Source organism: Pseudophryne corroboree, chromosome 6 (genome assembly GCF_028390025.1).
Source record: "Pseudophryne corroboree isolate aPseCor3 chromosome 6, aPseCor3.hap2, whole genome shotgun sequence".
Lineage (NCBI taxonomy): Eukaryota > Metazoa > Chordata > Amphibia > Anura > Myobatrachidae > Pseudophryne > Pseudophryne corroboree.
In genome coordinates, this window is record NC_086449.1 from 113,798,971 (window position 1) to 113,815,189 (window position 16,219).

Sequence of the window (16,219 nt, forward strand, 5' to 3'; positions counted from 1 at the left end):
AGGTAGGTTTTAAATCTAGGATCGAGCACGGTGGCCAAAATGTAGTGCTCTGATTTCAACAGATTGACCACCCGTGAATCCTTGTTAAGCGAATTAAGGGCTCCATCCACAAGTCCCACATGCCTAGCGGAATCGCTCCGTGTTAGCTCCTCCTTCAATGTCTCCAGCTTCTTCTGCAAAAGCCTGATGAGGGGAATGACCTGACTCAGGCTGGCAGTGTCTGAACTGACTTCACGTGTGGCAAGTTCAAAGGGCATCAGAACCTTGCACAACGTTGAAATCATTCTCCACTGCACTTGAGACAGGTGCATTCCACCTCCTATATCGTGCTCAATTGTATAGGCTTGAATGGCCTTTTGCTGTTCCTCCAACCTCTGAAGCATATAGAGGGTTGAATTCCACCTCGTTACCACTTCTTGCTTCAGATGATGGCAGGGCAGGTTCAGTAGTTTTTGGTGGTGCTCCAGTCTTCTGTACGTGGTGCCTGTACGCCGAAAGTGTCCCGCAATTCTTCTGGCCACCGACAGCATCTCTTGCACGCCCCTGTCGTTTTTAAAAAAATTCTGCACCACCAAATTCAAGGTATGTGCAAAACATGGGACGTGCTGGAATTTGCCCATATTTAATGCACACACAATATTGCTGGCGTTGTCCGATGCCACAAATCCACAGGAGAGTCCAATTGGGGTAAGCCATTCTGCGATGATCTTCCTCAGTTGCCGTAAGAGGTTTTTAGCTGTGTGCGTATTCTGGAAAGCGGTGATACAAAGCGTAGCCTGCCTAGGAAAGAGTTGGCGTTTGCGAGATGCTGCTACTGGTGCCGCCGCTGCTGTTCTTGCGGCGGGAGTCCATACATCTACCCAGTGGGCTGTCACAGTCATATAGTCCTGACCCTGCCCTGCTCCACTTGTCCACATGTCCGTGGTTAAGTGGACATTGGGTACAACTGCATTTTTTAGGACACTGGTGAGTCTTTTTCTGACGTCCGTGTACATTCTCGGTATCGCCTGCCTACAGAAGTGGAACCTAGATGGTATTTGGTAACGGGGGCACACTGCCTCAATAAATTGTCTAGTTCCCTGTGAACTAACGGCGGATACCGGACGCACGTCTAACACCAACATAGTTGTCAAGGCCTCAGTTATCCGCTTTGCAGCAGGATGACTGCTGTGATATTTCATCTTCCTCGCAAAGGACTGTTGGACAGTCAATTGCTTACTGGAAGTAGTACAAGTGGGCTTACGACTTCCCCTCTGGGATGACCATCGACTCCCAGCAGCAACAACAGCAGCGCCAGCAGCAGTAGGCGTTACACGCAAGGATGCATCGGAGGAATCCCAGGCAGGAGAGGACACGTCAGAATTGCCAGTGACATGGCCTGCAGGACTATTGGCATTCCTGGGGAAGGAGGAAATTGACACTGAGGGAGTTGGTGGGGTGGTTTGCGTGAGCTTGGTTACAAGAGGAAGGGATTTACTGGTCAGTGGACTGCTTCCGCTGTCGCCCAAAGTTTTTGAACTTGTCACTGACTTATTATGAATGCGCTGCAGGTGACGTATAAGGGAGGATGTTCCGAGGTGGTTAACGTCCTTACCCCTACTTATTACAGCTTGACAAAGGGAACACACGGCTTGACAAATGTTGTCCGCATTTCTGGTGAAATACTTCCACACCGAAGAGCTGATTTTTTTGGTATTTTCACCAGGCATGTCAACGGCCATATTCCTCCCACGGACAACAGGTGTCTCCCCGGGTGCCTGACTTAAACAAACCACCTCACCATCAGAATCCTCCTGGTCAATTTCCTCCCCAGCGCCAGCAACACCCATATCCTCCTCATCCTGGTGTACTTCAACACTGACATCTTCAATCTGACTATCAGGAACTGGACTGCGGGTGCTCCTTCCAGCACTTGCAGGGGGCGTGCAAATGGTGGAAGGCGCATGCTCTTCACGTCCAGTGTTGGGAAGGTCAGGCATCGCAACCGACACAATTGGACTCTCCTTGTGGATTTGGGATTTCGAAGAACGCACAGTTCTTTGCGGTGCTTTTGCCAGCTTGAGTCTTTTCAGTTTTCTAGCGAGAGGCTGAGTGCTTCCATCCTCATGTGAAGCTGAACCACTAGCCATGAACATAGGCCAGGGCCTCAGCCGTTCCTTGCCACTCCGTGTGGTAAATGGCATATTGGCAAGTTTACGCTTCTCCTCCGACAATTTTATTTTAGGTTTTGGAGTCCTTTTTTTACTGATATTTGGTGTTTTGGATTTGACATGCTCTGTACTATGACATTGGGCATCGGCCTTGGCAGACGACGTTGCTGGCATTTCATCGTCTCGGCCATGACTAGTGGCAGCAGCTTCAGCACGAGGTGGAAGTGGATCTTGATCTTTCCCTAATTTTGGAACCTCAACATTTTTGTTCTCCATATTTTAATTGGAACAACTAAAAGGCACCTCAGGTAAACAATGGAGATGGATGGATACTAGTATACAATTATGGATGGACTGCCGAGTGCCGACACAGAGGTAGCTACAGCCGTGGACTATTGTACTGTACTGTGTCTGCTGCTAATATAGACTGGATGATAATGAGATGTAGTATGTATGTATAAAGAAGAAAGAAAAAAAAACCACGGGTAGGTGGTATACAATTATGGACGGACTGCCGAGTGCCGACACAGAGGTAGCTACAGCCGTGGACTACCGTACTGTACTGTGTCTGCTGCTAATATAGACTGGATGATAATGAGATGTAGTATGTATAAAGAAGAAAGAAAAAAAAACCACGGGTAGGTGGTATACAATTATGGACGGACTGCCGAGTGCCGACACAGAGGTAGCTACAGCCGTGGACTACCGTACTGTACTGTGTCTGCTGCTAATATAGACTGGTTGATAAAGAGATGTAGTATGTATGTATAAAGAAGAAAGAAAAAAAAACCACGGGTAGGTGGTATACAATTATGGATGGACTGCCGAGTGCCGACACAGAGGTAGCTACAGCCGTGGACTACTGTACTGTGTCTGCTGCTAATATAGACTGGTTGATAAAGAGATGTAGTATGTATGTATAAAGAAGAAAGAAAAAAAAACCACGGGTAGGTGGTATACAATTATGGACGGACTGCCGAGTGCCGACACAGAGGTAGCTACAGCCATGGACTACCGTACTGTACTGTGTCTGCTGCTAATATAGACTGGTTGATAAAGAGATGTAGTATGTATGTATAAAGAAGAAAGAAAAAAAAACCACGGGTAGGTGGTATACAATTATGGATGGACTGCCGAGTGCCGACACAGAGGTAGCTACAGCCGTGGACTACTGTACTGTGTCTGCTGCTAATATAGACTGGTTGATAAAGAGATGTAGTATGTATGTATAAAGAAGAAAGAAAAAAAAACCACGGGTAGGTGGTATACAATTATGGACGGACTGCCGAGTGCCGACACAGAGGTAGCTACAGCCGTGGACTACCGTACTGTACTGTGTCTGCTACTAATATAGACTGGTTGATAAAGAGATGTAGTATGTATGTATAAAGAAGAAAGAAAAAAAAACCACGGGTAGGTGGTATACAATTATGGATGGACTGCCGAGTGCCGACACAGAGGTAGCTACAGCCGTGGACTACTGTACTGTGTCTGCTGCTAATATAGACTGGTTGATAAAGAGATGTAGTATGTATGTATAAAGAAGAAAGAAAAAAAAACCACGGGTAGGTGGTATACAATTATGGATGGACTGCCGAGTGCCGACACAGAGGTAGCTACAGCCGTGAACTACCGTACTGTGTCTGCTGCGACTGGATGATAAATAATGATATAAAAAAAATATATATATCACTACTGCAGCCGGACAGGTATATATTATATAATGACGGACCTGCTGGACACTGTCTGTCAGCAGAATGAGTTTTTTATAGAATAAAAAAAAAAACACCACACAAGTCACACGACGAGTGTTTAACTTTTTCAGGCAATCACAATATAGTATACTACTAACTATACTGGTGGTCAGTGTGGTCAGGTCACTGGTCAGTCACACTGGCAGTGGCACTCCTGCAGCAAAAGTGTGCACTGTTTAATTTTAATAATATGTACTCCTGGCTCCTGCTATAACCTATAACTGGCACTGCTCCCCAGTCTCCCCCACAATTATAAGCTGTGTGAGCACAGTCAGATATATACATAGATGATGCAGCACACTGGGCTGAGCAGTGCACACAGATATGGTATGTGACTGAGTCACTGTGTATCGTATTTTTCAGGCAGAGAACGGATTATATTAAATAAAACTGCACTGTCTGGTGGTCACTGTGGTCAGTCACTACTAAACTCTGCACTCTCTACAGTACTCCTAAGCTCCAGTAAATCAAGTGTCTCTGTCTCAAATCAACCTCACTCTCTCTCTTCTAATCTAAATGGAGAGGACGCCAGCCACGTCCTCTCCCTATCAATCTCAATGCACGTGTGAAAATGGCGGCGACGCGCGGCTCCTTATATAGAATCCGAGTCTCGCGAGAATCCGACAGCGTCATGATGACGTTCGGGCGCGCTCGGGTTAACCGAGCAAGGCGGGAAGATCCGAGTCGCTCGGACCCGTGAAAAAAAACATGAAGTTCGGGCGGGTTCGGATTCCGAGGAACCGAACCCGCTCATCTCTAATATGCATCCGCAGTAGTGACCTGATCGCTGCGCCGCGAAAAATGGCAGCATGCGATCAGGTCGGAATGACCCCCTTAATTCAGTGCTGCTTACTGACTCAGCTATGTTTATATTAGAGATGAGCGCCTGAAATTTTTCGGGTTTTGTGTTTTGGTTTTGGGTTCGGTTCCACGGCCGTGTTTTGGGTTCGAACGCGTTTTGGCAAAACCTCACCGAATTTTTTTTGTCGGATTCGGGTGTGTTTTGGATTCGGGTGTTTTTTTCAAAAAACACTAAAAAACAGCTTAAATCATAGAATTTGGGGGTCATTTTGATCCCAAAGTATTATTAACCTCAAAAACCATAATTTACACTCATTTTCAGTCTATTCTGAATACCTCACACCTCACAATATTATTTTTAGTCCTAAAATTTGCACCGAGGTCGCTGTGTGAGTAAGATAAGCGACCCTAGTGGCCGACACAAACACCGGGCCCATCTAGGAGTGGCACTGCAGTGTCACGCAGGATGTCCCTACCAAAAAACCCTCCCCAAACAGCACATGACGCAAAGAAAAAAAGAGGCGCAATGAGGTAGCTGTGTGAGTAAGATTAGCGACCCTAGTGGCCGACACAAACACCGGGCCCATCTAGGAGTGGCACTGCAGTGTCACGCAGGATGGCCCTTCCAAAAAACCCTCCCCAAACAGCACATGACGCAAAGAAAAAAAGAGGCGCAATGAGGTAGCTGTGTGAGTAAGATTAGCGACCCTAGTGGCCGACACAAACACCGGGCCCATCTAGGAGTGGCACTGCAGTGTCACGCAGGATGTCCCTTCCAAAAAACCCTCCCCAAACAGCACATGACGCAAAGAAAAAAAGAGGCGCAATGAGGTAGCTGTGTGAGTAAGATTAGCGACCCTAGTGGCCGACACAAACACCGGGCCCATCTAGGAGTGGCACTGCAGTGTCATGCAGGATGTCCCTTCCAAAAAACCCTCCCCAAACAGCACATGACGCAAAGAAAAAAAGAGGCGCAATGAGGTAGCTGACTGTGTGAGTAAGATTAGCGACCCTAGTGGCCGACACAAACACCGGGCCCATCTAGGAGTGGCACTGCAGTGTCACGCAGGATGTCCCTTCCAAAAAACCCTCCCCAATCAGCACATGATGCAAAGAAAAAGAAAAGAAAAAAGAGGTGCAAGATGGAATTGTCCTTGGGCCCTCCCACCCACCCTTATGTTGTATAAACAAAACAGGACATGCACACTTTAACCAACCCATCATTTCAGTGACAGGGTCTGCCACACGACTGTGACTGATATGACGGGTTGGTTTGGACCCCCCCCAAAAAAGAAGCAATTAATCTCTCCTTGCACAAACTGGCTCTACAGAGGCAAGATGTCCACCTCATCTTCACCCTCCGATATATCACCGTGTACATCCCCCTCCTCACAGATTATCAATTCGTCCCCACTGGAATCCACCATCTCAGCTCCCTGTGTACTTTGTGGAGGCAATTGCTGCTGGTCAATGTCTCCGCGGAGGAATTGATTATAATTCATTTTAATGAACATCATCTTCTCCACATTTTCTGGATGTAACCTCGTACGCCGATTGCTGACAAGGTGAGCGGCGGCACTAAACACTCTTTCGGAGTACACACTTGTGGGAGGGCAACTTAGGTAGAATAAAGCCAGTTTGTGCAAGGGCCTCCAAATTGCCTCTTTTTCCTGCCAGTATAAGTACGGACTGTGTGACGTGCCTACTTGGATGCGGTCACTCATATAATCCTCCACCATTCTATCAATGTTGAGAGAATCATATGCAGTGACAGTAGACGACATGTCCGTAATCGTTGTCAGGTCCTTCAGTCCGGACCAGATGTCAGCATCAGCAGTCGCTCCAGACTGCCCTGCATCACCGCCAGCGGGTGGGCTCGGAATTCTGAGCCTTTTCCTCGCACCCCCAGTTGCGGGAGAATGTGAAGGAGGAGATGTTGACAGGTCGCGTTCCGCTTGACTTGACAATTTTGTCACCAGCAGGTCTTTCAACCCCAGCAGACTTGTGTCTGCCGGAAAGAGAGATCCAAGGTAGGCTTTAAATCTAGGATCGAGCACGGTGGCCAAAATGTAGTGCTCTGATTTCAACAGATTGACCACCCGTGAATCCTTGTTAAGCGAATTAAGGGCTGCATCCACAAGTCCCACATGCCTAGCGGAATCGCTCCCTTTTAGCTCCTTCTTCAATGCCTCCAGCTTCTTCTGCAAAAGCCTGATGAGGGGAATGACCTGACTCAGGCTGGCAGTGTCTGAACTGACTTAACGTGTGGCAAGTTCAAAGGGCATCAGAACCTTGCACAACGTTGAAATCATTCTCCACTGCACTTGAGACAGGTGCATTCCACCTCCTATATCGTGCTCAATTGTATAGGCTTGAATGGCCTTTTGCTGCTCCTCCAACCTCTGAAGCATATAGAGGGTTGAATTCCACCTCGTTACCACTTCTTGCTTCAGATGATGGCAGGGCAGGTTCAGTAGTTTTTGGTGGTGCTCCAGTCTTCTGTACGTGGTGCCTGTACGCCGAAAGTGTCCCGCAATTTTTCTGGCCACCGACAGCATCTCTTGCACGCCCCTGTCGTTTTTTAAAAAATTCTGCACCACCAAATTCAAGGTATGTGCAAAACATGGGACGTGCTGGAATTTGCCCATATTTAATGCACACACAATATTGCTGGCGTTGTCCGATGCCACAAATCCACAGGAGAGTCCAATTGGGGTAAGCCATTCCGCGATGATCTTCCTCAGTTGCCGTAAGAGGTTTTCAGCTGTGTGCGTATTCTGGAAAGCGGTGATACAAAGCGTAGCCTGCCTAGGAAAGAGTTGGCGTTTGCGAGATGCTGCTACTGGTGCCGCCGCTGCTGTTCTTGCGGCGGGAGTCCATACATCTACCCAGTGGGCTGTCACAGTCATATAGTCCTGACCCTGCCCTGCTCCACTTGTCCACATGTCCGTGGTTAAGTGGACATTGGGTACAACTGCATTTTTTAGGACACTGGTGAGTCTTTTTCTGACGTCCGTGTACATTCTCGGTATCGCCTGCCTAGAGAAGTGGAACCTAGATGGTATTTGGTAACGGGGGCACACTGCCTCAATAAATTGTCTAGTTCCCTGTGAACTAACGGCGGATACCGGACGCACGTCTAACACCAACATAGTTGTCAAGGCCTCAGTTATCCGCTTTGCAGTAGGATGACTGCTGTGATATTTCATCTTCCTCGCAAAGGACTGTTGAACAGTCAATTGCTTACTGGAAGTAGTACAAGTGGGCTTACGACTTCCCCTCTGGGATGACCATCGACTCCCAGCGGCAACAACAGCAGCGCCAGCAGCAGTAGGCGTTACACGCAAGGATGCATCGGAGGAATCCCAGGCAGGAGAGGACTCGTCAGAATTGCCAGTGACATGGCCTGCAGGACTATTGGCATTCCTGGGGAAGGAGGAAATTGACACTGAGGGAGTTGGTGGGGTGGTTTGCGTGAGCTTGGTTACAAGAGGAAGGGATTTACTGGTCAGTGGACTGCTTCCGCTGTCACCCAAAGTTTTTGAACTTGTCACTCGACTTATTATGAATGCGCTGCAGGTGACGTATAAGGGAGGATGTTCCGAGGTGGTTAACGTCCTTACCCCTACTTATTACAGCTTGACAAAGGGAACACACGGCTTGACACCTGTTGTCCGCATTTCTGGTGAAATACCTCCACACCGAAGAGCTGATTTTTTTGGTATTTTCACCTGGCATGTCAACGGCCATATTCCTCCCACGGACAACAGGTGTCTCCCCGGGTGCCTGACTTAAACAAACCACCTCACCATCAGAATCCTCCTGGTCAATTTCCTCCCCAGCGCCAGCAACACCCATATCCTCCTCATCCTGGTGTACTTCAACACTGACATCTTCAATCTGACTATCAGGAACTGGACTGCGGGTGCTCCTTCCAGCACTTGCAGGGGGCGTGCAAATGGTGGAAGGCGCATGCTCTTCACGTCCAGTGTTGGGAAGGTCAGGCATCGCAACCGACACAATTGGACTCTCCTTGTGGATTTGGGATTTCGAAGAATGCACAGTTCTTTGCTGTGCTGCTTTTGCCAGCTTGAGTCTTTTCATTTTTCTAGCGAGAGGCTGAGTGCTTCCATCCTCATGTGAAGCTGAACCACTAGCCATGAACATAGGCCAGGGCCTCAGCCGTTCCTTGCCACTCCGTGTGGTAAATGGCATATTGGCAAGTTTACGCTTCTCCTCCGACAATTTTATTTTAGGTTTTGGAGTCCTTTTTTTACTGATATTTGGTGTTTTGGATTTGACATGCTCTGTACTATGACATTGGGCATCGGCCTTGGCAGACGACGTTGCTGGCATTTCATCGTCTCGGCCATGACTAGTGGCAGCAGCTTCAGCACGAGGTGGAAGTGGATCTTGATCTTTCCCTAATTTTGGAACCTCAACATTTTTGTTCTCCATATTTTAATAGGCACAACTAAAAGGCACCTCAGGTAAACAATGGAGATGGATGGATTGGATACTAGTATACAATTATGGACGGGCTGCCGGAGTGCCGACACAGAGGTAGCCACAGCCGTGAACTACCGCACTGTACTGTGTCTGCTGCTAATATATAGACTGGTTGATAAAGAGATAGTATACTCGTAACTAGTATGTATGTATAAAGAAAGAAAAAAAAACCACGGTTAGGGTGGTATATACAATTATGGACGGGCTGCCGAGTGCCGACACAGAGGTAGCCACAGCCGTGAACTACCGCACTGTACTGTGTCTGCTGCTAATATATAGACTGGTTGATAAAGAGATAGTATACTCGTAACTAGTATGTATGTATAAAGAAAGAAAAAAAAAACCACGGTTAGGTGGTATATACAATTATGGACGGGCTGCCGAGTGCCGACACAGAGGTAGCCACAGCCGTGAACTACCGCACTGTACTGTGTCTGCTGCTAATATATAGACTGGTTGATAAAGAGATAGTATACTCGTAACTAGTATGTATGTATAAAGAAAGAAAAAAAAACCACGGTTAGGTGGTATATACAATTATGGACGGGCTGCCGAGTGCCGACACAGAGGTAGCCACAGCCGTGAACTACCGCACTGTACTGTGTCTGCTGCTAATATAGACTGGTTGATAAAGAGATAGTATACTCGTAACTAGTATGACGTATAAAGAAAGAAAAAAAAACCACGGTTAGGTGGTATATACAATTATGGACGGGCTGCCGAGTGCCGACACAGAGGTAGCCACAGCCGTGAACTACCGCACTGTACTGTGTCTGCTGCTAATATATAGAGTTGATAAAGAGATAGTATACTCGTAACTAGTATGTATGTATAAAGAAAGAAAAAAAAACCACGGTTAGGTGGTATATACAATTATGGACGGGCTGCCGAGTGCCGACACAGAGGTAGCCACAGCCGTGAACTACCGCACTGTACTGTGTCTGCTGCTAATATAGACTGGTTGATAAAGAGATAGTATACTCGTAACTAGTATGTATGTATAAAGAAAGAAAAAAAAACCACGGTTAGGTGGTATATACAATTATGGACGGGCTGCCGAGTGCCGACACAGAGGTAGCCACAGCCGTGAACTACCGCACTGTACTGTGTCTGCTGCTAATATATAGACTGGTTGATAAAGAGATAGTATACTCGTAACTAGTATGTATGTATAAAGAAAGAAAAAAAAACCACGGTTAGGTGGTATATACAATTATGGACGGGCTGCCGAGTGCCGACACAGAGGTAGCCACAGCCGTGAACTACCGCACTGTACTGTGTCTGCTGCTAATATATAGACTGGTTGATAAAGAGATAGTATACTCGTAACTAGTATGTATGTATAAAGAAAGAAAAAAAAACCACGGTTAGGTGGTATATACAATTATGGACGGGCTGCCGAGTGCCGACACAGAGGTAGCCACAGCCGTGAACTACCGCACTGTACTGTGTCTGCTGCTAATATAGACTGGTTGATAAAGAGATAGTATACTCGTAACTAGTATGTATGTATAAAGAAAGAAAAAAAACCACGGTTAGGTGGTATATACAATTATGGACGGGCTGCCGAGTGCCGACACAGAGGTAGCCACAGCCGTGAACTACCGCACTGTACTGTGTCTGCTGCTAATATAGACTGGTTGATAAAGAGATAGTATACTCGTAACTAATATGACTATAAAGAAAGAAAAAAAAACCACGGTTAGGTGGTATATACAATTATGGACGGGCTGCCGAGTGCCGACACAGAGGTAGCCACAGCCGTGAACTACCGCACTGTACTGTGTCTGCTGCTAATATATAGACTGGTTGATAAAGAGATAGTATACTCGTAACTAGTATGTATGTATAAAGAAAGAAAAAAAAAACCACGGTTAGGTGGTATATACAATTATGGACGGGCTGCCGAGTGCCGACACAGAGGTAGCCACAGCCGTGAACTACCGCACTGTACTGTGTCTGCTGCTAATATAGACTGGTTGATAAAGAGATAGTATACTACTAATATTATATATACTGGTGGTCAGGTCACTGGTCACTAGTCACACTGGCAGTGGCACTCCTGCAGCAAAAGTGTGCACTGTTTAATTTTAATATAATATTATGTACTCCTGGCTCCTGCTATAACCTATAACTGGCACTGCAGTAGTGCTCCCCAGTCTCCCCCACAATTATAAGCTGTGTGAGCTGAGCAGTCAGACAGATATATAATATATATAGATGATGCAGCACACTGGCCTGAGCCTGAGCAGTGCACACAGATATGGTATGTGACTGACTGAGTCACTGTGTGTATCGCTTTTTTCAGGCAGAGAACGGATATATTAAATAAACTGCACTGTGTGTCTGGTGGTCACTCACTATATAATATATTATGTACTCCTGGCTCCTGCTATAACCTATAACTGGCACTGCAGTAGTGCTCCCCAGTCTCCCCCACAATTATAAGCTGTGTGAGCTGAGCAGTCAGACAGATATATATATAATATTATATATAGATAATAGATGATGCAGCACACTGGCCTGAGCCTGAGCAGTGCACACAGATATGGTATGTGACTGAGTCACTGTGTGCTGTGTATCGCTTTTTTCAGGCAGAGAACGGATTATAAAGTAAACTGCACTGTCCTCACTAGTAAACTCTCTCCACTCAGTCTCTACACTTCTACAGTAACAGTACTCCTCCTAGTCAGCTCCAGTAAATCTCTCTCAGTCTCTTATAATCTAAATGGAGAGGACGCCAGCCACGTCCTCTCCCTATCAATCTCAATGCACGTGTGAAAATGGCGGCGACGCGCGGCTCCTTATATAGAATCCGAGTCTCGCGATAGAATCCGAGCCTCGCGAGAATCCGACAGCGTCATGATGACGTTCGGGCGCGCTCGGGTTAACCGAGCAAGGCGGGAAGATCCGAGTCGCTCGGACCCGTGAAAAAAAACATGAAGTTCTGGCGGGTTCGGATTCAGAGAAACCGAACCCGCTCATCTCTAGTTTATATACCCTGTACTTGTCCTATATTGTATTGAACTGTAAGTCACTGTCTTCATGTTTTGCTTATTTGTTTACTCTTTAATAGGGTGCTGCGGATCCCATGTGGCGCCATATAAATAAATGATAATAATTTATAATAATAATGTGTTTTATACATTTTATATTTAAAGGTTTGTTTTTTCATGGTAACTGTTTCTCTCAGCATTAGGAACACTTGGTGGCACCATACAAATAAAGGGAAATACTAAAAGAACAGTTATGTAACCTGTGGCTATCCTGTTGTTCTCAGAGCCGGATTAAATCGCTGGGAGGCCCGGGGTACTTAAAACAGTGGGGCCCCTATGCAAGAGAGGAGGAGGAGGAGGAGGAGGAGGGGGGGGGGGCGCGCGGTCACTCACATACCATCCAGTGAACGAACTGCGCTCCCGTCCCCGCCAACCGCACAGACAGCAGAGCGACGGCTCAGCTCTCCAATCATGTATGAATGAAGCAGCCTGCCGCTCAGCCATTGGGGCAGCCTACTTCACTCATACATTATTGGACAGCTGAGCCGTCACTTAGCTGTCCTGTTTGTACGGCCGCCGCTGCAGTGCGGACGGGAGCAAAACACCACAGATCAGATTCCTTTTGGGAAGGGGTGCCCGGGGGTACGTATCCCCGGGACCCCCCCCCCTTAATCCGGCTCTGGTTGTTCTAGAACTATAAATCACTTGCAGTCCCATAACAACTGGACAGTCATACACAGGGCTACCTTTATAAATTGCAGGGCCCAGGACTGAGGGAAAAGGCAGGGCATATAAGAAGGCTAGGATTTTTTAGTAAATCAGAGGAGGAGAGGAGCCTGGGATGGATCAGAGGAGGCTTGTGGCCAGTTACAATTAAATTATCACAATCTCCAAAGTGCAGAAAAAGTTGTGGACCCCCTCTCTGTACGGGACTAGGACTGGAATCCCTGCAGTCTCCCCCTGATGGTGGCTCTGGCCATACATTTACTAATATAATGTAGCATTGTTGGTAGAAGAATGGGCATTGCTACTCAGTGACTGGGACAGCACTCCAAGTGATTGGATGAATATAGCTCAGTTGGGTAGAGTTAGTTATAATACTCTATGGGCCTAATTCAGACCTGATCACTAGAAGGCGATCAGATAGCCGCCGCCTACAGGGGGAGGGTATTTTAGCTGTGCAAGTGTGCGATCGCATGTGTAGCAGAGCTGTACAAACAGATTTAGTGCAGTCTCTGCGCAGCTCAGGACTTGCAATCACTTCAGTCTGTCCGGGACCGGAATTGACATCAGGAACCCTCCCTGCAAACGCATGGACACGCCTGCATTTTTCCAACCACTCCCAGAAAACAGCCACAAACGTCCTCTTCCTGTCAATCTGCTTGCGAACGCCCGTGTGAACGGATCCGTCACACAAACCCATCGCTGAGCGGCGATCCGCTTTGTACAACGTGCCTGCACATTGTGGTGCAGATACATGCGCAGTATAGACCTGATCGCCTGCTATACGAAAACGCAGCTTAGCAATCAGGTCTGAATTAGCCCATATGTGTGGTGAACCCCCTGGTATTTGTTAGTTGTAGCATTTTACATATAAATATATTACACTAAAGTCCCTTTTTGCTCATTTTCCAAGTGATTTAGTAGCCCATAGAGATACCATGGGTACACTCATCCATCACATAAGACTGCCTTTGGGCTGATCAGCTATCACTGAGTGGCAAAAGAGTTAAGCCCAGTACCCACGGGCCGATGCAGGAGAGATGTGTGCTGAGCGAACCGCTCAGCACACATCTCTCCCGGCGCTCAGCACAGCGCGATGTGTGCTGAGCGTGCGGGGGGAGACGGGGGGGCCGCTCACTTCACCCAGCGGGTGAAGTGAGCGACCCGCTAGATTGGCCTGCATGCAGGCCAATCTAGCAGCAGCGATAGCGATGTGCGGGGCCGCGCATCGCTATCGCTGAGGGGGCTACACACGGAGCGATCATGCTGATATTCTAAGCAATCTAGTCAGATTGCTTAGAATATCGCTCCGTGAGTACCCCCCTAACTTAAACCTGGTATCCTCACAGTGGGAAATGAAGGAAATGACTAGGAACAGGCAGATTTGTACAAAACAGTGACCTTTGTATCATTCATACATATAATGTACGTATACAGGACAACAAGGGATTTGAAATACATTATACACCCACGAATCTATGATGGGAGCAGGGTGTGCAGTGCACATGGGTCCTGGGTCCAGGGGGTCACTCACCGCACGCCCTGCACCCACGTTCTGTAATACCTCTCCATAGACCTGCGGCAGCGCTGCACAAAACACTGGTAACATGGGGCCTGATTCAGGGCTGATCGCTGCTACAACAGCAATCGCACGCTGAAGCCCTTTCTCTTGTACCTGGGCGCACTGCGCGTGTGCACCCACTGAAATGAGAAAATCAGGCAGAGGTGGTCGCGGGGCTGGAGGAGGTGTGCCAACGGTGTTGGCGGGGCGCGGTCCGGACATCAAATGTGCGTCTGGACCATTGGTGGGGTGGGCCGCGTTGGCTGTGTGACATAACACGCAGCTGCTGTGACCCAACACGCGGCGTGTAGCCATCTGCCAGCGCAGCTAGGCTGCTCAGGCAGGGAGCTACTCGCCGGGTACGAAAGCATCGCCACTGTGCAGTGCTTTCGCACCTGTGCGGGGGGAGTAGGGCTTGACATGCGGGGTGTACTAGCCCTGTGCTGGGCGTCCCCCCGCATGTCATAGGATCTGATCGTAGATGTGCTAATTTTACCACATCCACGATCAGACCTGAATCACCCCCATGGTGCGGTGGTGATTTACATGGCGGTTTCATGCATAACTGGAAAATCACAGGAGAAAAGGCCATTGCATAATTCTCTCGGAGAACTGTGCATGCGCAGTAGATTTCTGGCTTGTGCCGCTGGCTAGTGAGGAGGGAGCCCAGAAGAAGACTGCACACTTAGTACGCCCCTGATGTGAAGGCTAGTGGGCAGGTGACATTAGCACTGTCTGAGATCGATGAGCATTAACTTCTTAAATACTTTCAGAGGAATACATACAATTTACCGGCAGATGGGATTCTGGCATCCCAACAGTGGCATCCCGTCCGCCAGAATGCCGACAGCGCGGCAAGCGCTAGGCGTCCCCTTGTGTGCTCGCCATGCTACTGGCTCAGTGGCTCGTTGCGCTTGCCACGGGATCTATTCCCACTCTATGGGTGTCGTGGACACCCACGGGTGAGAATAGTCCTGGTGCAACAGGATTCTGGCTGTCGGTATTGTCGGCTGTCGGGATTTCAGCATTGGTATCCTGAACGCCAGGATCCCGACAGCTGCATTTTAACTGCAACCCCTTTCAGATGTCACAGCAGATATATTCTCAGATATACTCTACTGTACAATGTGTATCAGACCCATTGATTAATGTGATATTACAACTTGAACAGAGAAACTTGTATATAACCTGAGATTATACTTCTCAAAATTGTTTTACAGATAAAAATGAATGTAAAAAGGACCATGGCTGTGGTGATCGGGCCACATGTAAGAATACAAAGGGGAGTTACTACTGTGAGTGCAACAGACAGTATCACCCCCAAAACGTATCTCAGTTCTGTCCGGGAAGAGAACCACAAAACTACTGCAGAGGTGAGTGAGAGGGGCAGTGACATGAGAGGATACAGCACTATATTATCCTTCTTTATAGTAATGTGCAGTTGGGGTAATGACATGTAAATATGTACAATATATTACACTAAAGGGGAGTGGAAACCCTCAGTCACGTTGCACTATATGTCATGAGTGTCTGGGCGGGGGGGGGGGGGGGGGGGATCTGACGCCGGAATCCTGACACTACTCGGAATGCTGACACCGGCATCCTGAATAGAGTCTCCAGCCTGGCGCTGGAATCCCGACATCCAGAATCCCGGAGAAATCATAAGGAGATGCAAGCTGCAGGGGGAAGGGGGGGGGGGGGGAGTGGGTGTTAGGTTTAGGCGCC

General features: G+C 47.9%; 1 protein-coding gene across 1 annotated transcript in view; it reads left to right on the forward strand.

Annotated features, from left to right (window-relative positions):
- LOC134936596 (adhesion G protein-coupled receptor E1-like) overlaps window positions 1-16,219 on the forward strand; it is a 156,098-nt gene that overhangs the window by 32,449 nt on the left and 107,430 nt on the right. Inside the window, exon 3 of the mRNA XM_063931703.1 lies at window positions 15,715-15,867. Coding sequence (XP_063787773.1) covers window positions 15,715-15,867 — 153 coding nt within the window. The remainder of the gene's footprint in view (window positions 1-15,714; window positions 15,868-16,219) is intronic.